We start from the raw sequence: 24,885 nt of genomic DNA, 5'->3' as shown, positions 1-24,885 counted from the left end.
GACACCTCTGTTATTTAATGTAACGAAAAAAAAAATCTATATAATTCATTCGTTGCTCTTTATTCAGAAGTGTGACCCATACAGTAAAGAAACAGCTCATGAGATTTGATAACTTGATTATATTACATTATAACAGCTATTAATTTTAATAAGCTGAACTGTTTACCTGAATATTTGCTGCTAATGTATACAGAACTATTTATTTTTTTTTTGTAAATATTAATAGAACATATTACTGACCACTTAACTGTTTATTTACAATGAAACAGCTCCAAATGAGCATATTTAGTAATTTGGGGATTTTTTAAAGGGGGGTCGGGGGAATCCCTTATTATGGTGGGCATATCCCTTATTTTCACATACTAATGTTGACAGGTATGACCAAAGGTCTCAGTGCATTGTTTAAAGCATGTTTACTGCTTTTCTCCTGTTACTTGTCTAAAGTTCAGCCATGTTTAGTTGCAACTGGTGTGTCATTTTTCCTGCATTGAGAATCAAAGGTTAAAACATCAGCAGAGACCAATTCAACACCGCGGGACGCAACAAGAGGATGGAAGGTGTTGTTTTCAGACTCGAGATCTGTGGCGTGTCAAATGGCTGTCTATAAGACCTGTCAAAATTTAGCAGATGGAAAGGTCTGAGGCTCTGTCATTGGAGAAGGTGTAACAGCCTCTTCTTGAATCAAGAGTGGCTTTTATAACCAATCACAGTGCAGGCTTGATGTCCATTGACTTTCTGTCAGAATTGTGCGACATTCAGTCACTGTTTGTAGAGACCTGTCACAAAATTGTCTGACTAAACAGCAATTTTTTCTACTGTTATCTCAAAAAATACATAGATCCAAAACTATTTATGATTCTTGAAATGACACAACAGTTTGAAGAAATAATTGTTTAATAAATACTTATTAGACTGCAAACCTTAACATTGAAGTCAAATATATTAGCTCTGGAGTTAACAGATGACTGTTACCAAATATTCTATTCAATTCATGTTCATTTCTATAGCGCTTTTACAATGTAGATTGTGTCAAAGCCCCTTAACATAGAAGTTTTAGTAAAGTCCAGATTTCAAAGTTGAAGTTCTGTGAATAGAGTGAATATTGTGGTTAGATATAAACTAAAAAAAATGCATTTCACAATAGGACAATATAGACTAGTACCAGTCCGTGGATCTATTGGTACCAGGTGGCACAAGAAATCATCAATTATTTCTGTTTTATTTATTATCTGAATCTAAACAATCTTTTATACTGAAAAATCTTTTATTATGAAATATTTAAATATTTTACTTTGAAATTATTTTAGCGTTTTATTCTTATTCTCTTTGTTTATCTTGGTCACGTAAGCATCAAAATTTAACCCACAAGCTAGCAAAATGGGTAAGAAACGTCTTTGGAAAGTTTCTTTGCGAAAGGGAAATGGAACAGTGAAGGACCCACAAACTGCAAAGCAATGTATCCGCAACCCATTTGTTAACAAATCAGGTGAATCCAGCATGTCTGTGTAAGAAGATCAACTTCTAGAAAACGCAAATGACGGCAAACATTCACCTATCATGTCTTTTCTGCATATAAGTATTGTTATTTCCAATGGAGGCGTGCAGCTTACATATTGGAAGGGACGCACGCATGTGGAGCGACAAGCTCGTGCCTTCCAGGCACAGCCATTTGAAATCATCTCAACAGTTTTGGAATGCCGCAAGTACACCACGAGTCATGTGACAAACTGACCGATCAGCTTCATACTTTGTATAGAATATACACATTTCGGTAGTCAATGTTTTGTCAGCTTGTCATCCTCTTAAGAAAACAGTTAATGGTTGAATAGCAATCTACGTTTACATATACACACCGCACTATTCCACGGTAAAATGAAAAAAGCACTGACCAGTACATGGTGATAAAAATGTTGGGAGTGCTCTCGCCGAGTGAATGGCTGCCGACATGCTGGAAGTTTCACCGAAACACATTTTTCAAAGAGGGACTACTTTTATAAATAAACTGCATGTTTGCAATCTAAACAACTACATCTCTAAATACATTATGTGGTCCAACAGTCGCAGTATTTGTCATATATAAAAAGTTTAGTCCTCTGTTTGTCACTCACTGTGACGGAGTGATACACTCAAATGAAGAGGCTGAAAGAGATCTGAAACTGGCAGAATATAGCAGTACTAAATTATTATAATCTATTCTTGTTTATTAGACTCAAGTCAATCTTGTGTAATTCTAGCATGCTACTTATTTTTACTCATCTTTTAATAAAAATAATAATAAAAGAACATATTTTTAACATTTTAAACAAGTAGTTGTAACTAATAGTGTAGGACTAGTACTAGGTAATAATATCTATAATTACTATTAGTATTGGGGCTGCACGATTAATCGGAAAAAAAATATTATTATTCATTATATTAACTTAACTAGTACTATATATTATATACCAGTCACTATATAAATTAGTACTATAGTCTAATGAATAAGCATCTTTTAAAAACCTAATAGTAAGCAAGAATAAGCAGTAGTAACTAACAATAAGAAGTACCTAATGGAAAATACAGTAGTATCCAAAAATAGGTGCTTGTAGAAAAAAAATAGATATTAGTACAGGTTATAAAATAAATATTAAAATGACTTTACATAAAAATGTGCGTAAACGAAGCTGTCATGGCAAGACAGAGAGATATAGTTCAGCTAACAGGTGCTGTTGATCTTATGTTCCTGAATGTCACTGGAATTATTAAAAGAAAACGCTTTCGATTAAGCCAAATACACTTTCAATGCCCACAAACTGGGCTATTTTCACAGGATTTCTATTTTCTTTTACCCGTCAAGCACTTTTAACCCAGAGGCAGGAAGTGATGGGAAAATTGTGGAATGCAAATGGACTGAATTGAACTGCTGTTTTAATGGTTGGTTAGAGCTTAAAAAAAATAGCTAAAATTGTAGTGAAGCTTTAGACACACAGCACAGAGAAAAATAAGAGGCCAGGCTGCTTTATTACTCCACATCCGTGAGAACAATTTGATCACATCGAGCTCAGTAGGTTGACTGAGGAGTTTTTAGTAAACCCAAATGAATACAATTTCCTTTTAACGTGACCCAATAATTGAGTTTAATAGCACAGAAAGAGAAAAAAAATGAGAGGGAAAGAAAGAAAATCACTTTTTATTATTACCTTATGCATCAGCAATCAAATATGAATTTGAAAGAAGCCAGGCTCGCAAGTTTGAAGCAATCTTTCATTTTGATTCATCTCTATTTCCAAGACATTTGCTGCATATTTAATGCATGTCCTCATTCTGAATGAGGAGAATAGCTAATCAGGATATGAATATTTAATTCCTTCAGTTTATTCACCTTGAATTCTAATTTACAGGGCATGGGAAGACGCCCAGATGTGTAATAATTTATAGGATTCCCAATTCGTATGTTTCATGTTTGAGTCGGGATTTAAAAAAAAAAGAAGAACAACAACAATAAGAAAGCTATCAGGATACGTTTGTGCAAAACAGCCAGGTTACAAGCAGCTTTCCTCATGCACCTGCTGTTTCCATGGTGATTGTGATTGGGTAGGTAGCGAGTAGTTAGCACTAGACCCAATCAGGGTGTATTGGCGGGGAGGGCTGCAGGAAGACAGTTAGCCAACACGCGGATGACACTTCTATAAATCAAACGGCCGGCAATCAGAAAACGATCTGGAACTAATTGCTCTTGGTGAGGAAGAGACATGGAGAATCAATGATTTCCAGCAGCGGATGCAAAACGCCTTGTTAGATCTAAGTGGGGTTAGCTTCGCATGATTCATATGACTTCATCATAAACTTAGATTGAGTTAATGATGAAGAGCATAGAAACCATCATGATTAAAATTATATGGTAGAAAAAACAGGCCAAGACTGTTTGAAATGTAAGAAAGGGTGAAAATAATTGCTTTCAATTCACTACTGTTTGGCTACTTAAAATTAAGGATAGCCATTAACATGATCAAAGTAAGACAGCTTCATTTGTTCCCTCTTCATTAAAATTCAGTTAATTTTCGATGCAACATTACCTTTACTTTCCTTATGATTATAATTATTTTACTTTCCTTATAAAAATCTTTGGCAAATACTTTGTAGGCACGTGTGGTTGCTTGTGCTAGCGTCCCACGAGTTAACAAATATGTGTTGCACATTTAGGGGTCGATCACCCTGAACGCGCTTTTACACTGATCTTTTTTATGTCACTAGGCAACGTGGCAACTGAATTAATCTTCAAAAGTCTCATCTTGACAACACAAACACTGCTGTCACCTCAACAGAAACCCCACCTCTGCCTTCATTTGATTGAAGAATGAAAAAGATGCGACTGACGTAACACTTTTTATGCTCCAGGTTGACTTTTATTTCAACTGCGAGCGAACAGCATGCAACGACAAAAACGCGAGGTGCACAGGGTAGAGATCTGCGCGGGACTAAATTCTAAATCCCACTCCTGCCTGCACCTGCCAGGTTTTTGTCCAAACCCGACCGCAGCCGCTTATGTTCAGCATTCGTTGTTCGCTGCCCGACCCGTTCCGTTTTCTACACGCCGCGCCCGTTACCACTAATGGGCTGGGGGGACAACAAAACCGAAAACCACCCAGCTATTCAGAGTCCAGACAACACGCTGTCTGTATAAACACATACACACAGCACCAAGCAAGTGACACACACACAGACAGCAACATAACGCTTTCTCTCATTCACACACACACAAACATAGCACAAAGCTCTTTCTCTTATTCGCGCATGCACACACACAAACACATACAGCAACAAACAAGCTAAACGCAGCATCACGCTGTCTCATTCACACACATACATACACATGCTCGCTCTCTCTGGAGTCGGGAGCGATATTGTTAGACCGCCCGCTCCCGTCCAAAAATACACCAGTTACCGACCGCTCCCACACTTTATTCAGAAATGTATTCCTGCACTGAAAGAAATCTGGTCGGGTCCCGCGGGAATCCAGAGCATAGTACAGTGCGCATAAACAGCACGCAAAACCCTTGCAGCCGTTAGTAACCCATTCAAAAGATGCGCCTCTCAATGCAAAAATCGTGTTCGCTGTGATCGGCCCTTATGCAGCCAAATTTTTCAAAAATATATAAAATTATATTTTTAACCATTGAACTGATAATGGTTAAAATGCACCATTTCAGTTAATGGTTAATCAATTTTTTGAGTATCCCTAATATATATATATATATATATATATATATATATATATATATATATATATATATATATATATATATATACATATAAATATATATATTAGCGCTGTCAAAATTAGTGCGTTAATGCATGCGATTAATTTTAAATAATTAACGCACAAAAAAAAATTGACGCAGTTGCATGTTTTTTTTTACCTCCTGTTGTGGTGGACGTGTATTTAACATGCAAGAAATGTGGATAAGACCAAGGAAGCACTTTTTGAAGGCAATTTCAGTATAAAACAATTAGTCGCATCACCAGGCTATCCAAAGTTTCATGCAATTTCGGGTGTTTCATTTTTAACTTTCGACTTCTGTTGTAAGTTGATACCGCATGGCGAGCAGAAAGAAAATCCTCCGCATTTCGTGACTCGGTGTTCCTTTAAGGTAATAAAATCACTGCTTAGGCTACACAGTAGAATTTTAATAAAAGTATAATCTTAATCATATTAAAATCAGAGTATTGGTGTCTTATGTGAATGTATTTAGAAAGTCTCTGAATGTATTTAGAAGACGCGAGCTGTCAAAGACAGGGCATTGCTCTGCCTTTCAGCATGAGCCCTCCAAGTTTAGCGTGTTTCCTCATTAAACGTAACGAAAGCGTATGCTTTGCGTTGTTGTGTCAGAATCCTTGTGAAATACAGTAGTACTTTTAGGACGCTTAGTTTAAGCAAATTTGTAGAACGTGATCATGCGTGTTGAATCTGAGGGGAGTCGCTCCAGTATGGAAGGCCGTTGGGGCCAAAACGTCTGCAGCGTGTTGTGTGTGTGTCTGTGTCAGGCCCGTTGAGGGGTGTCAGGGGTGGAGTAAGTGACGTATCTGAGTATGGGCGTGCGCGCGAGACGTACCTGAAGGACGGTGGGGGTGAGTTGCGCGCGACATAGGCTACCTGAAGAGCTAGGAGGGATGCGGGGGAGAGGGGTGTGCAATGTATTTAACTACCGGTTTGCGAGAAATTATCATTCATTTGCAGGCATTTGGGAGTCTCTGTGCACTTGCGGGATACTCCTAGTCTTAGCAACTGGATGAATGTAAAGGAGGATTAAGCAAAATTGTTTCTACTCTATAACTAATGTTCTCCACTCACAGCAATAAAAATTTACAATGAGTGCAACTGTTTGTATTCAATAGTTTATATTTATAATTTTTCATTTTCCATATCTGCAATTCCTGTATTTTGGCATTTTTTTGCAGTCCACTTAGAATCCAACATGGAAATCAATGTTTTCTTTATTGGCATTGATTGTTTTGAAATTTAAATGTCATTAACATGCCTGTGTTTTAATTTCTTTAATAAATATGGCTGTCAAGCCAGGATCTTGATGGTTTATTGTGGGTATGTTGTTTACATGAAAAAAATCTGTGTTACAAGTTAAACAAAAATTCTATTAAACAGTTATATTTTGAATTTTAATTCTAATAAAAATTATATTTTGAATTTAAATAGTTTTTGTCTTGCATTTACATTAATTTTACATTTGAATAGCCAAAATTACTAGTTTCAGTATTTTAAATGCGATTAATCGCGATAAATTTTTTTTAAAAAGGTGTGATTAATTAGTAATTTTTTTTAATCGATTGACAGCACTAATATATATATATATATATATATATATATATATATATATATATATATATATATATATATATATATATATATTAAACACAATTTATTTTCATGCATATGTATTGTAAAAATGCTTGGTTTCACACAGTTCCTTCAAGTTGTCCCAACACAAATCAATTTACAAGTTAATCTTTTTTACAAATGTATGTGGATTGACCATAAAACAATTAAGTTGTCCCAAAATTGTGTTATTTTAACTCAATTTAAATACTGTAAGTAGTTTGATCAAGTAGCAAATGTAATTTATGCTAGTAGTCTACACTGTAAAAAGTAATTAGTTACTTAAAGTGAGTAAAACAAATTGCCTTTAAAGCAACAAGTTGACTATACAAAAATAATGTAAGTAAACCTATTGTAACTTGGAACTGTTAAGCTGACTTAATTTTTTAGAATTATGCTTATTGTACTTACTTTTTAAAGTCAACTAATCCTTTTTTACAATGATAAACTATTTTAGCACGTCTTTTTAAAAAATATTTACTGCAGTTATTACAATATAACATATTTGGTGCTTCATTAAGTCTATCAAATCTACAATTATAGCCTGTATTGAACTTAGAAGAAATACTGGAGTCTGGAAGAGCAGATTTATTTTAGGTACAATCATTTTGCTAGACACAGAAAAGCTGAAAAAAAAAAAACTAATATAATAAATGTGTATTTGGAAAAAGAGATTAGTTTACTTTTATTTTTAAAAAGGGAATGAAACTTGCATATTAATAAAAATTATTAAAAAGTCAACTTAACATTTCCAAGTTACAAATAGTTTACTTACATTATTTTTGTAAAGTCATGTTTACAAGTTCACTTGTTTCTTTTAAGGCAATTTGTTTACTAGCTTTAAGTAACTAATTACTTTTTACAGTGTGCAACGTTTTTATGCTTGTCTTAGATTTTGAAGGGCCACCGTAGAGTTCATATAATCCTATAAATAATATTAATAAAAAAATTAAAAATAACAAAACATACTTGTAACATTTTAAATAAGTAGTTGTAAGTAATACAGAGAAAATAAAAAGTATGTATATTATATATTTTTTTCTTTTTTATTATTAAATTTAAAAAAAATGGATTTAACTAAACAGGATTTAATTAAAGCTTTCTATGTGCTTTTATATTTATAATAAACAGGTTTTAATCTAAACCTCCTGATTTCAAAGTTATACTGAGGTAAACAGAGGATTTCAGAGGAATTCTGATTTATGTTATTATCATACTTTTCAGAACAAATGCGATAAATAAAAAGAAAAGTCAATTTTTTTGCTTCCAAAGCTGAAATGTTGTTACTTTCAAAACAACAACAAAAAAAGTTTTTCCAATATCAAACAAAAAAAGAATAAAAAAAACACACCTAGATATCATTCCTACTAATAATGTGTATAGTATAAGTATTCATTCATTTTCTTTTTGGCTTAGTCCCTTTATTATTCCGGGTCGCCACAGCGAAATGAGCCGCCAATGTATCCAGCATATGTTTAATGCACCAGATGCCCTTTCAGCTGCAACCCATCACTGGGAAACACCCACACACTCTCATTCACATACATACACTACGAACCATCAAATTATTAAAGCTTCCTTCATCCTCAGATCTCTTCTCTTATTAACCCCAAATATTCTGTTCAAAGCCTATGCAGTAATCGCAGAATGTAAAAATAACTCCTGTGGAAGTGGACAAGCTCATCCCATGTGCAAAATCAGACGGCAGCGAGGCGCCTCTCAGCACAGAGAGACCACTGACCCACGGTGGGCTCTGATATCACTTTAATGACAAGCTTCCATGTCAACAGCGCTGGAGAGCTCTTGACTGCGAGGGTGACTAAGAGATGGCCTCAAGGCCTGTGTTATTCATTTATCTAAATGAACGGAGGATGCATCGCGCTCTATGAATTTGCATTCCTGCCTCTCTCTCGCTGTTCATTAACAGCTGATGAATGCAGCTGTGTACCAAAAAGCTTTGTTAAAGTTCTTTAGCGAACACTTTCTGGCTTTCATTTTCTCTCTGCTTCTCCTCTCTGCCATCTAATGTAGGTCATCTGTCAACCACCCACCCATTATTCTCTGTTACCTTTACGGCAGACAGTGAAGTGGGAGTTTTCAGTTCGCCTCCGGCCAAAAGAAACCTTTAGACCGGGCCTGACTCCGAGGACCACTGTAGCCCAAACAGCGTGCAAAAACCTCCCACGTCCACGCTTGTCTGGACATTGATGGAGTCATTAATCTTGCCACGCATTTAGCATTTGGCCGCACTGTGCATTACTCTGCCTGTTTTTGAATGCAGTGATCTGAAGTCAGAGAAAAATGCAAAACGTTGGAGTAAAATGTTGTTTGAAACCGTAAATAGATTTTTTTTTTCCTGTTTTAAAGTAGAACGAAAATTGATTTATTAAAAATTAAGTTTCTTTAATCTGCTTGTTAAGTTGTAATGTGTAGAATATTATTTCAAGCCTCTACTACTTTGAAATGAGAAACCTCAGTATCTGTCTGTTTAGTCAAATCCAGTGTTGGGAAAAAATGAAGCTGCTTTTAAAATTAAGTAAACACATTTTTTAAAAATATATATAAAATAATGTTATTTTGTGTGTGTGTGTGTGTGTGTGTGTTTGTAAAATGAAACTTAAAATGCTAATATAAAACTTGTTATACCCAACAGTGGTCAAATCACACATTAAAAGTGAGTTTTTTACACAATCAAGACTGCCAGATTTTAATATGTTAACCATTTATAGAAGATCTGTACTTAGGCATGAATATAAACGGTTATTTTCTAATTTTTAATAATTCTACTGAGGACTGTGAGCATATACAGTAAATCATTACTGTCAACCCTCCCGTTTTCCTGGGATTCTGCATTTTACAGTTATGTCCCTCTATCACCCCATAAAGGTATTTTCCCATATTTCTTTCATATTTTAAATGCTCTTAAATGTGAATCTGTTCTGTGCTTTATTTTTATTTAGACATGAAAACACTTCAAAATAAATATTAAAACGGCGCAATTCCCTTCCTTTCCATTACAGGCGCCGTTGTTCCTCATATGTAATCCTTAAATCAGTCATGTAGCAGTGCGTGACTGTCAGACGTGCTCCATATTACTAAATAGACGATGTTTCTCAAATGAATTCTGTACACACCGTTTGAAGCGCAGCAAAAGTTTGGGTTTTGGGTGCATGTCTGAACAGACATAGACACATAATTAATAATAATAACATCTAAAGATGTGACGTGCTGGCAGAGTGGGTAGCACATTCGCCTCACTGCAAGAAGGTCATTGGTTCGAGCTTCGGTGAATTACAGGTGAATTGGGTAAGCTAAAAATTGTCCATACTGTTTGTGTGTGAATGAGTGTGTGTGGATATTTCCCAGTAATGGGTTGCAGCTGGAAGGGTATACGCTGCATAAAACATGTGCTGGATAAGTTGGTGGTTCATTCTGTGGTGGTGATCCTAGAATAATAAAGGGACTAAGCCGAAAAGAAAATTAATGAATAAATAAATAACAATAATAACAATAAGGTGACGCAGTGGTGCAGTAGGTAGTGCTGTCGCCTCATAGCAAGAAAGTTGCTGGTTCGAGCCTCGGCTGGGTCAGTTGGCGTTTCTGTGTGGAGTTTGCATGTTCTTCCTGCATTCACGTGGGTTGCCTCCGGGTGCTCGGTTTCCCCCACAGTCCAAAGACATGCGCTAGGTGAATTGGGTTGACTAAAAATATTTGTAGTGTATGAGTGTGAATGAGTGTGTATGGATGTTTCCCAGAGATGGGTTGCAGCCGGAAAGGCATCCGCTGCGTAAAACATATGCTGGATAAGTTGGCGGTTCATTCCGCTGTGGCGACCCCAGATTAATAAAGTGTCTAAGCCGACAAGAAAATGAATGAATGAATAATATTAATAGTAATAATAAAAATAATAGTAATAATAATAATAAAACATATTACTGACTGGTGACCAATGTTTACAGTTATGCAGTAAATGATGTTTGTTTACAGTATCTGATCAGAAACTGTGACGTTAGATTTAATAGAAAGACTTTTAAAGTAAACACAATATCAAGTCTTCAGTTAGTCTGTGTGTAACATATCTTTTTGGGAGATTTTACAAGCCATTGGCACATCTACTAAACAATACAAACACATTCACAATCAATTTGAATAAACTGTGAAACGTTTTGTGGCATGCTACTTCCTAAGGCAAAAATATTGTTCTGGCATCTTGAAAACGGATTTCAAGGGTCATTCCTGCCTTCTAGTGGCGGATATAAAGTACTACAAAAAGAGTGAGAGATTTTGTGGTCCTTCATGACATGAATGTATTCATCATTAGTGCCTTAAACTAACATTTTGATCTTGTATGCATGCATGTATTTATTTTAATATTAAAACAACAATTCACAGCTTATGTTTAAGCCTTTTTATTTTTGTTTTTCAAACATTTAACTATATTTATTTTGGTAGAAAACCAAAGGAGAAACTTATTTTTTTTGAAGGCTTACAGGCATCAGATTACGTAAAAATAATAATGTGTGTGTGTGTGTGTGTGGGTGTGTGTGTGTGTGTGTTTGTCATGCTACAAATTATTATCTCAGGCATTGTGGAAAAAAATAACTAAGAATACTGACTAAATGGTGGGTTATACTGTTTTATTTATTCAATGTACATTTTTATTCATATTTGTCAAACCAATTTAAATTTTACATTGCATCTAATGTTGATACACCTAAGAGACATTTTTTTCCAAAAACATTTTAAAAACAACACTAATAATGCATACATCCATAAATATGACCACATGCTGGAGCTGTGTCCCCATGAATTCCTAACTAAATGATTTCCTTGTGCCAGCCGGTGATGCAAGAAGTGTGTTGTTTATTTAAGTGCAGAGTTCAACACTAGGGATTTTTTTTTCTACTGGCCCGATTATGGAAAAATTATTGTAAACATAGACTTTTTATTCAGCGATACTACTAAAAGTCCAATTGATGTATCTAAGTTTGAAAAAAAAAAATAAATAAAAAACATATATATATATATAAATATATATATATATATATATATATATATATATATATATATATATATATATATATATATATATATATATATATATATGTAGTTGAAACCAGAAGTTTACATACACTCTAAAGAAAGGAACATAACCATTTATAAATATAACCATTTTAAATATCTGATGGTAAATCATACTAAACATTTACTACTTTAGGTTTGTTAGGATTACCTAAATGATTTACATTTGCTAAATGCCAGAACAATGAGACTTTTCTTTTGAGAATTTTGTATTCATTTCTAGGCAGTCAAAAGTTTACATATAATTCCTTGGTATATTTTTTTTTAACTTTGCTTTTAAACTGTATAACTTTGGTCAAATGTTTCCTTCCACAAGCTGCTCACAATAGTTTAAAAGAATTTTGGCCCATTCCTCCTCACTGAACTAGTGTAACATGAGTCAGCTGTGTTGGCTGTGTTGCTCACACAAGTTTTTTCAACTCTGCCCACAAATTTTTATAGGATTGAAATCAGCGATTTGTGATGGCCACTCCAAAACATTCACTCTGTTGTCCTTAATGCACATTTTAACTAATTTAGCAGTATGCTTAGGGTCATGGTCTCTGTTTGGAAGACCCATTTGTGGCCAAGTTTTAATTTCCTGGCTGATGTCTTGAGATGTTGCTTCAGTATTTCTACATAATGCTCTTTCTACATGATGCTATCTATGCTGTAAGGTGGATCAGTCCCTCATGCAGCAAAACAACCCTATACAACATGATGTGCCGCCCCCATACTTCACAGTTGGGATGGTGTTCCTAGGCTTGTAAGCTTTCCCCTTTCATGAGAAATAACAGATGAACTGAGACTGCAGTCAGAACATAAAGCAGATCAATGTTGATCATTCTTTTCAGGTGTCAATGCAGAAATGAACAGAACAACAGGCCTAATACAAAAAGATTATTAGATTAAAATACAGAAAAATTATTAGATAGTAAATTCTGTCAATTTTCCTAATGGATAAACAGCACTCGTTAATATTTTACCATGCTTTCACCTTTTTATTCGACATGAAACACACATTTACTCGTAGGAATGACATCCCACCCTACTCATCATTCTCTCTTCATATAGCAGCATACACTGTAAAACTCATGAAGTTAAGGTAAATCAAACCATTTGAGGAAACCAATTGCAACAAACTACTTAAGTTCAAAAACTAATCCTAATGTGTTCTGTGAACATAATCCATTCGAACTTAATTCATTTGATCCATTACTGAGCAATTTGAGTACAGTAAAACCCATTAAGTTGAGTTAACTTAAACCGATTGAGGAAACCGATTGCTACAAACCATTTTCAGATAAAAAAACTAATCTATATGAGTACTGTAAACTCCATTTAAGTTGAAGTACTGAGGTATTTAATTAACTCATTACCTTCAACACTGAGTCCAAAACTCTTTTCAAATGAGTAGAAATAACTTTGTCAATTTTGAGTTATCTATACACTCATTTCATATGATACTAGTTGACTGTTGGGTTTTACAGTGTGGCTATTACATAGACATAATAAACTGTAATATAGCCTGGTTGGTTAGTTTGTTGAATCGTTTTGCTTTCGCACTACAATCGATCCGCTCCAGAGTTTGTTTCAATCGAGCTGAGACCACCTCATTCAGGCAACCTCAGACCGATTGATTTGACGCCGATCCGAGCGATATTGCGGGATTCACATATGCCAAATTAACTGTGCTAACTGTGCAAACGAGACAGGTTCCGAAACAAACGTCTTGGTATAAAAGTACTCCAAGACTGTATTTGCACACAATTGCCAAACAGTTAATTAAATTTTTGTAAAAAGGCACCACTGGTCAGATCAGGCCAGTAACCATCCTATCTACTGTTCTGAGGATCTCGCACGCTGGCCCTGGCCCATCAGGCAGTCCTTATTGTCGAGCCCTGAAGTGTAAGATAAGGAGGACTACTCATTTATTAAAACATGTTTATTTTTTTTTTATTTTACATGTATTTATTAATTTTATTTATTTATTTATTGCATGGAAGGATGCATTGTGTACCCCTTACAATACATTTTAGAGCCTGTACCAAACATTGTGTATCAAAAAGACAAAAAAGAAAAAGTAAAAGTAAAAAAAAAACACCTACATTTATTTGGGAAATAATGCATACATCTTGTGTGAAAAGAAAAAAAAAGAAGAAAAAAAAGTTGAATCAAGACCTTTGCCTTTTTTTTAGGGGTCTAGCGATATATAACAAATGTGAAACCAAATAAAACATTTTCGGGAAATATCATCATGCACAGTAAAGACCTTTTTTGACATTTGTTAATGTTTAACCATTTGATCAACAAGCACCAGAAAACAAAACCTACCGTCATTTGTGAAATGCGATCAAAATGCAAGCTCCTGTACAAATCCACATTTTTTTCTGTTTCCTATTTTCTGTTACCTTCGTACAATGTCAAGGTGAGTTAATTAATTTGCATACTGAGTATTGTCGTAGTATATGTACGTTTCAAAAGTGGTTTTAAAGATTGTTGACTAGCGCATTTGTGTGTGTGCGACTCAGAATGTCTTCGAGAGGGAATTACATATGAAAACATAACACCAGTTGAGAAGGCATCATACGATGATGGTGAAACAGTGAAATTGAACTGCATGACAGGTTATTTTGGCTTTTATAAGTTGAAGTGTAACAAAGGACAATGGCAGACCTTTATTGCACGAAGTTGCTCAAGTAAGAAAATGTTCCACATTGCACTTGATTTAAATTTTAATTGTAGTTTTTTTTTTTTGTTTTTTTTTACTAAAAGTGTAAAACTTGTTTGATTGCTGCAGAGAAAAAATGTGGTCATCCTGGGGAAACACCAAATGGTTACTTTAAACTAATAGAGGGAAAAGATTATGTTTACGGAGCAACAGTGGAGTATACTTGCAAGAAAGGGTAACTGAACAACAGTGTGTTTGCTACTTAATAATGTACAGATCTCTCCCGATTGAGTTGATCCTACTTGTACTGTACTTACAATTGTTAAAAAAAAAAAATTCTATGTTCATAGGTATGAAATGGCAAGCAGAAACAATCGTCGTCACTGTAGAATTAAAGGATGGGATAATTCCATCCCTGTCTGTGAGGGTAGGCTTCTTGAAAGTCTATTTCCATTTGATTCCTAAAGGTGCTGTAAGAGATTTTTATGCTGTGGTACACAATAAAACAACTTTACTCTCTTTAAGGTATCATTTAAGTAACTGTTCTGAAAAACTACATGATCTCTGTGACAGACCTAGACCATGTAAATTGTCCGCAGACCACTGCCTGAATTGTTGTCTAATCAACCACAAGGCTTTCTGAGGCACTTTCTGGTTGTCAATCATTGCGCACATTCACAGCAGGCACTTTATATCCTATGGGAAATTGGATGATTAGAGCGTGATAGATCAACTTGCAGTATGTTTGGATGCCAAATTGTTCACGTCAACAATAGGCATGAATGTTCCAAAGTGTTTGGAACCAGATGCAGAGCATAATTTGCTCCTGTTTAGCTTGACGTAAATATAGCCAACATATGGTGAATGTAACAGGTCAATTAATAGGTTCTGTGCAGGTAAACATCTCTGTTTTGACCTTGAATGTGTATTAGTGACAGACAACAGAGGATGCAGTATTTAGTGTCCTTTAGTGCCATGTTGAATTCTAATATCAGTGGAGCTTGTAGAATGAAGGTTATATTGGTGCCGTGAGGTGGATGGAAGTGAGATTTAGAATGGGTGAGAGTAACAGAGGTCAATTAGTAGGATCTGTGCAGGTAAACATCACTTCCCTGGCCTCAAAAGTGTAGTAGTGATGGACAACGCAGGCTGCATTCTTTAGTGTCATTGTGGATATGCCCTGCCACCTATGCCAAAAAAAAAAAAAAAGTGACATGCTGAATTCTGATATTTGTGGAGCAAATAGAACGAGGGTTATACTGGTGACGTGACCCGGTTGGAAATGAGATTTAGAAAAGGTGAGAGTAACAGAGGTCAGTTAGTAGGATCTAGGTATTTAATAAACACCACTATTATTGTTGGTGCCATGACCCAGAGAGGAGAAAGATTTAGGTAGATAGAGTGTGACAGAGGTCAATTGGTAGGATCTGTGCAGATAAGCATCACTTCCCTGACCTCAAATGTGCATTAGAGACCGACAACAGAGGCTGCAGTTTTTAATGTCATTGTGGATGTGCCCTGCCACCTATACCAAAAAAGTGACATGCTGAATTCTGATATCTGTGGAGCAAGAAGCATGAGGGTTATACTGCTGCCGTAACCTGGATGGAAATAAGGTTTAGAAAAGGTGAGAGCAACAGAGGTCAGTTAGTAGGATCTAGTTAGTTAGTAAACACCATTATTATTAGTGGTGCCGTCACCTAGATAGGAGAAAGATTTAGGTAGGTTGATTGTAACAGAAGTCAATAGGTAGGATCTGTGCAGATAAACATCACTTCCCTGACCTTAAATGTGTAATAAAGACGGACAACAGAGGCTGCAGTCTTCAGTGTCCTTGTTGATGTGCTCTGCCTTCTATGTCAAAAAAAACAAAAAACATGTTGAGATCTGAAGAGGGTAGTAGAACGAGGGATATACTGGTGCTGTTATGGAAGTGAAGTTTAAAAATGGTAAGAGTAACAGAGGTCAGTTGGTAGGATCTAATTAGTAAGTAAACACCATTTTTATTGGTGCCGTGACCAAGAAGGGAGAGAGATTTAGGCAGCTGGAATGTAACAAATTTCAATTAGTAGGATCTTTAAATGTGTATTAGTGATGGACAACAGAGGCAGCATTCTTTATCGTCATTGTTGATGTGCCCTGCCTCCTATGCTAAAAAAGTGAAATGCTGAATTCTGATATTTGTGGAGCAAGAAGAACGAGGGTAATATTGGTGCCATGACCCAGATGAAAATGAGGTTTGGATGGGGTGAGAGAGGCCAGTTAGATGTTTGTAATTAGTAAGTAAACACCATTATTATTGGTGCTGTGACCCGGTTCAGAAAGGGTGAGAGTAACAGTTCAGATAGTATGATCTAGTTAGTAAGTAAACAATTTTTTTGGTGCCATGACCCGGATAAGAGAGAGATTTAGGTAGATTGAGTGTAACAGAGGACAATTAGTAGGATCTGTGTAGGTAAACATTACTTTCCTGGCCTCAAAGGTGTAGTAGTGACGGACAACAGAGGTTGCATTCTTTAGTGTCATTATTTGATGTGCCCTGCCTCCCATGCCAAAAAAGTGACATGCTGAATTCTGATATCTGTCAAGCAAGAAGAACGAGGGTTATGTTGGTGCCATGACCCATATGAAAATGAGGTTTGGATGGGATGAGAGAGGCCAGTTAGAAGTTTGTAATTAGTAAGTAAACACCATTATTATTGGTGCTGTGACCTGGATAAGATAGAGATTTAGGTAGGATGAATGTGACACAGGTAAATTAGGTTCTTTGCAAGTAAACATTACTCCCCTGGCCTCAAAGGTATAGTAGTGACGGACAACAGAGTTTGCAGTCTTTAGTGTCATTATTGATGTGCCCTGCCTCCTACGCTAAAAAAAAGTAACATGCTGAATTCTGATATCTGCGGAGCTAGAAGAACGAGTGCTATATTGGTGCCATGACCCAAATGGAAGTGAGGTTTTGATAGGGTGAAAAAGGCCAGTTAGAAGTTTCTAATTAGTAAGTAAACACCAACATTTTTGGTGCCGTGACCCAGATGAGAGAGGAATTTGGGTTGGTTGAGTGTAATAGAGGTCAATTATTAGGATCTGTGGAGGTAAGCATTATTTCCCTGGCCTCAAGGGAGTAGTGGTAACAGAGTACAGAAGTTGTAATCTTTAATGTCATTGTTTATGTGCCCTGCCACCTATGCCAAAAATTACATATTGAACTCTGAATGCAATGTAGCTAGTATAACAAGTGTTATCCAGATAGATGTGAGGTTTACGTGAGGTGAGTGTAACAGAAGTCAGTTAGTGGGACCTAGTTTGTAGATGTCTTTGTTGATGTGCCCTATCTCCAATGCCTAAAACAATTTGAACAATACTTAGAGTGGAGCCTAAGGGATGATTTAGATGGGAGTGGTTTGGACAGAGGTTTAAATTGTGTAACCAACATCTAGGTAGTGTTTATAGCCTTGCTTTCAGCAAACATTGGGGTTGTAGCAAAAAGGAGTTAATCTTCTATTGCATTTTATAGTGGGTCTTTGACACTGACCAAAGTTCTAATGTCAATATGAAATCTAATGTCACTTACAGCACCAAAGGGGTTGCCAGGTTTCCCAATTAACATTGTAGAACATTAGCAGCATGTCAATTGTATTAAATCTATTTAAATTTGAACTGGTTTCCTAAATAAGTACATTCCGTTTATCTTGCCCCTCCTCATAGTCTAATTCTTCCAATAGTAGATTCATGAAGTCTTCATCCAAGGGACTTGCATGCAGTCATATATTGATAATAGCACACTTAAGAGAGAATTAGTAATACAAAAACAAATAAATAAATAAATAAATGAAATGGCATCAGTGAACCATTTTGTAGTGAGTGGTCTACATGCTGGTTTGGGAAACAGGCATTGCTCCAATTTCAAAATAATGTTTGACGTAAAGTGACTAATCAGAACTAATCAGTCTAAATCAGTTTATTTATTTCCTAGAAGTGAGATGCCCTGTGATTCACACCGATGGGACTGTGACTGCACTGGGCAACACAGTTGAAGGAGCTTATGGTGATGTTATTCACTTTCAGTGTGTCTCTTCCAACAAAAGTCTATACGGAAATAACATCATTCATTGTATGGAGAATGGCAACTGGAGCGGGCCTGTACCACAATGCATAGGTTTATATCACAGTATTCAGATCACATTTCATGCAGATATTAATTTTACACCTACCTTTATTAGGCACACCCACTGTTGCTTTTAATATGGGCCCTAATGCTATATGTCATAGATTAAAATAGGTGCTAAAAAACTTCCCTCTGACATTTTCATCCACATTGCTGCAGATTTGACAAGTGAACATCTCTCTATCTCTCATGTTCTATCGGTCTGAGATCTAAGGCCATATGGGGATAGTAAGCTTACCGGCAAGTGTAGAAAACTAGTTTTAAATTATTTGAACTTTGTTATATGGTGCATTATCCTGCTCGAAGGTACACTGAGATCTTAAAGGGATAGTCAGCAACAATACACAGGTAGGCAATTTCTAAAAAATGCTCGACTGGTACTAAGATGCTACATGTGTGCCAAGAAAAAGTTTCCCACAGCATTAAGCTGCCACCACCAGTCTGGCAAGAGGCACCCATGCATTATGATGTAATATTGTATATTTATATAGCGCATTTATTGCGCATTTATTGTGTATGGCCATACACCCAAAGTGCTTCACAATCATTAGGAAGGGGGTCTCTCAACACCACCACCAGTGTGCAGCATGAAGATGGATTATGCGAAGGCAGCCACAGGACAACAGCGCCCGTGCGCTCACCACACCAGCTATTGGAGGAGTGGAGAGACAGCAATAGAGCCAATATAGTGGATGGGGATGATTTTATGATTGGCATCCTGGCCAAGTCTGCCCACTGGCCTCTGTCCATCATGGCCTCCTAACCCTCCCCATGGCATATCATCACTCTGTCTCCTCTCCACCAATCAGCTGGTGTGTGTTGTGCGGTCTGGTGCAAAAATGGCTGCCGTCGCGTTATCCAGGTGGATGCTGCACACTGGTGGTGGATGAGGAGATTCCCCCCCATTGTGTAAAGTGCTTTGGGTGCCCAGAAAAGCGCTATATAAATGTAAGGAATTATCATTATTATTATTATTGTGAGGCCATGATGGGTAAAGGCTTATGGAGGGAATTTATCCACGACACCGGGGTTACACGAAGCGGCAACCTCCCGCTCTCCCTCGGGAGGCCAATACGAAAGTAACTGAAACCGCAATTCATCAAAATTCCGCTAGTCCTGGCTCCATAATAAAGCAAAGTTTAATTGAGCCCACTTTTAGAATGGCCATCTTTACAGCAGAAAAAAGGTCTTTACAGCCTGGTACAAAGAACGATTTTGGTTCATACAGCTAATATTACCCTTCATGACAACTGTGAGGTGGGTGAATTTTTTTTAACTCATCAGTTTCCTTTATATTAGGTTATATTAAGTTTGCATAATTAGGGTGTGGCCACTTGCTTGACAGCTAGGTCTCGCTGGTCGCCGTCACTTCACCTCAGCTGACTCCGGCAGATTAGCCACTGATTTCGGCATATTCATCATATTTTTGTGTTGTTTTATGTGGCTTTACACAGTCGGTTGCCTTTTGGGATTATTTCCTACAATTATCAGAGGATATAGGATGCTGTGTGAACTTAATTGTGCTCACAAACCATTCACGTAGCCTCCGTTTCCATGTGAGTAAATTTATATACTTGTAAACCATCTCTATAAATGTATTTGTTTTATTTAAGATCCTTTATCATTTTTAATGTTCTATAGAGCTGTAATGCACTCTAGAATCTGACAGATTGATTAGATGTGGGCTGTAGAACAGTCATCTGAAGCGTTATCATACAGTGTTAAGCTGAATTTCATCAATAGTCCTGCTTAAACTAACACAGACTATATCTATATATGTTTGGAAGTAATTTGCGTTTTTCTTCTGTAGGTAAACGTCATAAGAACAGAATCAGTGGCTCAGTGTGGTACTACAGTGTTTTTAAAAGTCTAAACACTTTATTGATATAGTGTACAGCCAAGCACATGTGGTCAGAACACAAACGAGTCGCAGGTGATGAAGTATTAAGTGTTTTCCCAAAGTAAAGTGTGTCTAAGCCAGGTCCAAGCAAAATGCCAGCAGGAGTCTATAGCTCAGCTCACCCTCCGCCTCTATGCCCTTGTTTGTTATCCCGCCGTGAGTGTGATGACGCGCGAACAAAATGGCGCCTATTTGTGGCTTCTTTTGTGCTCTTCAAAAACCAATGGGTGACGTCAAGGACACTACGTCCATATATTTTACAGTCTATAGGTTACACTCTGGTGCCATGGGATTTTTAATGACCACAGAAAGTCAGGACCTCAGTTTAACATCTCATCTGAAAGATGGCGCTCACTTTACTGGGGCATTAGGACTGAAGCCTGATTTATACTTCTGCGTCATGTGACCGGCGTAACCCACGGCGCAGGCAACGCGCGTGGCTGTGCATTTATACTTCTGCGCGCTGTCTCTGTTGGTCTACATTAACCTGTGATTCCCAGGGCCAATGGACAGACATAAAGCAATGCAGTGGAAAGTTGACACATATATGATAAATCTTAACTTAAAATGTTATATATGTATGGCATAGACAAAATAAATATTCTGTTTTTATACCCAGATGGTACCTGTCAGGAGCAAGAACTCAAAAAAGTCAAGATTTTGTTTGGATATCCCACCTTCACTTCTCCTTATGAACCTGGACATGTTTTAGTTTTTCAATGCACAGATGACAACATGAGGTTTTACGGTCACCGTGCAATTAAGTGCCAGCCAGATGGGAGGTGGAATCACCCATATCCACAATGTGGAGGTAAGATATGTTCCACCTGCAGCATTTATTAATTGTAATAATTGACCTCTCATTATCAACATTTGACATGTACGGCCATGATAATTTGCAATATTTTTTGATTGTTCCCCTAGGGAATGTTCAGTGTTCCCAACCAATAAAAAACATGCAATATGTGACAGTGACAGATATGAAAACTATATACAGCAACTTGGAGATTCTGAGATACACGTGTAATGAACCATACAATCAAATTCCGGATGGTGCTTACATTTGTATTTAATTACCCCAAAATAATCCTCACTAAATCTTTAATGATTTAAACCTGAATTGTGGATGTACATTATTGACTGAATCAGGGTATATGCAGGAATCCTGAAGGAAATTTCAATACCTTTTTAAGACTTTTTAAAGACCCTCTGAGAATATTTTAAGACCTCATCACCACTTCAGGTTCTAATCAGTATCAAATCTTTAACTTAATAAACAGTTGTTAATAAACAGTTGTAGTTAAATAAATCAATGGAGCACAACCATGCAACAAAACTCAGATAAGCTCGGAAGAAACAAAGCTTGAAAGAATAAATTACGCAGTTGTTTTTAGTGACAGGCTTCAGTCACTGTTTAAACTCATCATTCTCCAACCAGGAGTACACAAACTTACATTTTCCCATTTTGCCGTCTATTTCGCTCAGTGGTTTCCCAACATGTGGAGAGCATCACATCAACTTCCTATGTTTGTAGCAAATGACATGACATCACGTGGATCGAGCATGCCATTGGTAATTTTATTAGAAAAAGAAATATATTGAAGGCAATGCAGGGGCGCAGTAGGTAGTGCTGTCGCCTCACAGTAAGAGGGTCGCTGGTTCGAGCCTCGACTGAGTCAGTTGGCGTTTCTGAGTGGAGTTTGCATGTTATCCCTGTGTTCGCGTGGGTATCCTCCTGGGTGCTCCGGTTTCCCCCACAGTCCAAAGACATGCGGTGCAAGTGAATTGGATAAGCTAAATTGTCCGTAATGTATGAGTGTTAATGAGTTTGTGTCACTGTTTCCCAGAAATGGTTTGCGGCTGGAAGGTCATCAGCTGCATGAATGAATGAATAAATGAATAAATATATTTAAGCTTTTATGGAGTCAAACACTTTGGACAACGCTTGAACTAAATTCAAGACCTCTTAAAAACGCGATTAAGACTTAAGATCCTGCAGAAACCTTGTAAATAGTCAACTCTTTACAATAGCGATAATATTCATAATATTTGTATAATCAGATAATTAACTGTCATATAGCCCTATAATTTATTTTCATAATATTAATAACAATATTAATAATTCCTTACATTTATATAGCTGCACACTCAAAGTGCTTTACAAATTGTTGGGGGGAATCTCCTCATCCACCACAAGTGTGCATTTGGGGATGATTAGGCGGTCATAAGGGTCAGAGGCCAGTGGGCAAATTTGGTGAAGATGCCAGGGTTCTTTCCGAAGGATTTTTAATGACCACAGAGACCTCAGTTTAAATCTGAAAGACAGCGCTAACTGAGCAGTATAGAGTCCCCATCAATATACTCGAGTGATAGAACCCACACAGACCACAGGTTGAACCCCTGCTAGTATCACTAACTCCACTTACGGCAGCAACCTACTGTAGCTTTCCCATGTAGTCTCCCATCCAGGTACTGACCGGGCACTATGGGTGCCAAATTCAATGTTTTTTCGATGCACCGTGATGCAGCTGCGGATAATTCGGTATCGGTTCAGTAATAATCATAACCGGTTATTATGTAGTGACGTCATTTCTCAAATGCGCTGTCGCGGTAGCTTACTATGGTGAGAGATGCAAGCGCGAGTATTTAAAATGCTCCAATAACTACTTAAAAATGCAGAAGCTGTGCACAATTTCACTGTGTGTGTTTGCTGGACAGTCTTTCACTGACACAGCAGAAGCACTGTTTCACTGCGATTGTGAGAATGAAAGTAAACTTCATTTCTCTCTCTTTCTCTCAACGTGGCCCATTTGACCTGCTGGCGTAACTTTTTCCCTCTTCTCGGCTGTTACAGCGCTACTTTTGCCCCCACCTACCCAATATAAAACTGTCAATTCACCCAGATATCGAATTGAAGCAAATCGATGGCATGATATTTGCAAATTGCAACCTTCCTCTAGGTAAATTGCAACACTTCTATCGGGCACAGACCTGCTTAGCTTCAGTGGGTGACCATGTGAGAGTTTCAGAGAGCTAGCTGATGGCATATTTCAAATAATTTTTGTGGATTTAAATTTAACTAGAATTCTAGCTAGAACATCAATAAAGATTGACTTGTTTGAAAGTGTTGTGAAAGTGAAGTCTACAGGATGTTGCAACGTAAATGAAAATGTGTCTAATGCAATCATTTGTTTAGGTCAGACCTGTCCACCACCTCCGTACATTAAAAATGGAGATTACAGCACCATCAGTAAAACTGCTGATAATGTGATCACTGCAGTTTCTTACACCTGCCAGTCTTTCTTTGTGCTTGACAAGCAGCAGGAGAATTATAAGTGTGTGAATGGCATATGGGAAACTCCCCCAAAATGTCTGAGTGAGTCTCTCCATCATATTTTGTAAATGTTTCGTCCTTTTTTTTTTTGTTTTGTTTTACATTGAATCTCTGGATGTTTTTTCTCATACAGAACCTTGTGAAATTGATAAGATCGTGGAGAAGTACAATCTACAGCTTCCTAAGGAAAAGGTCTATATAAAGCATGCAGACACATATAGACTTAGCTGTACAGATGGATGGAATACAGGAAGTGAGATGAAAGCGTATGTGGACGTGTCTTGTTCTAATGGGAATCTACAGTTTGACCAAAGTTGTGAGTATTCAGAATTTGTTCTCCAGATCTGAAATAGACATTTTGGTGATGTGTACATTTATTTATGATTTATCTGGTTGTTTCTTTAGGCGATACACAAAATAAATTAAAGTAAACTGGAGTGGTAATTAAGGTAAAGTAAGCCAGTCCTACATTATGAATGATTTGAAAATGGACCAGTATTTCATTTCAGATTTCAAATTTGTTAGCTCTGTATTTTAATGCTGTAAAGCATGACTAATGTCAGCTTCAAACAGGGTGATGACCACACGTGTACATGTACTGATGGATAATAAAATGTTTCATGGCCCAAAAATGTTTTCTCCATGTAATTATGTGTTTTTCCAAATCACCTGTGTTCAAGTTTGGGCAATTCCTCAGTATCTAATGTTAAAAAAAAAAAGTTCATTGTATATCCTAATTCAAATTTCTAACAATTCTAATTTTTAACTTAAAGAATTTGTAGGATTTGTGATCAGATCCTAAAGAGAATGTAATTTGTGAAAATAGTTTTACAAATTCAAAATCTTAGCTATTGACACCAGACAAAAGAGCCAATGTGTG

At 36.7% G+C, this 24,885-nt stretch overlaps 2 protein-coding genes across 2 annotated transcripts in view; both read left to right on the top strand.

Annotated features, from left to right (window-relative positions):
- LOC147838501 (complement factor H) overlaps window positions 1-24,885 on the top strand; it is a 67,554-nt gene that overhangs the window by 19,575 nt on the left and 23,094 nt on the right. The gene's annotated exons all lie outside the window — the stretch shown is intronic.
- cfhl3 (complement factor H like 3) lies at window positions 14,271-24,632 on the top strand (the record flags this gene model as incomplete). Its single annotated transcript, NM_001199191.2, is given in 15 exon segments — window positions 14,271-14,360; window positions 14,464-14,631; window positions 14,733-14,838; window positions 14,954-15,030; window positions 18,580-18,761; window positions 21,157-21,199; window positions 21,291-21,482; window positions 21,596-21,730; window positions 23,797-23,803; window positions 23,836-23,846; window positions 23,849-23,854; window positions 23,857-23,863; window positions 23,866-24,047; window positions 24,139-24,321; window positions 24,411-24,632. Coding segments are annotated over 15 exon segments (1,395 nt in total), but the record flags the coding sequence as incomplete, so codon positions are not given.

This window comes from Danio rerio, chromosome 22, assembly GCF_052040795.2.
Source record: "Danio rerio strain M-AB ecotype USA chromosome 22, GRCz13ab, whole genome shotgun sequence".
Classification (NCBI taxonomy): Eukaryota; Metazoa; Chordata; class Actinopteri; order Cypriniformes; family Danionidae; genus Danio; species Danio rerio.
Note: the sequence above shows the minus strand (reverse complement) of the source record. Positions and strands in the feature narration are given on the sequence as shown.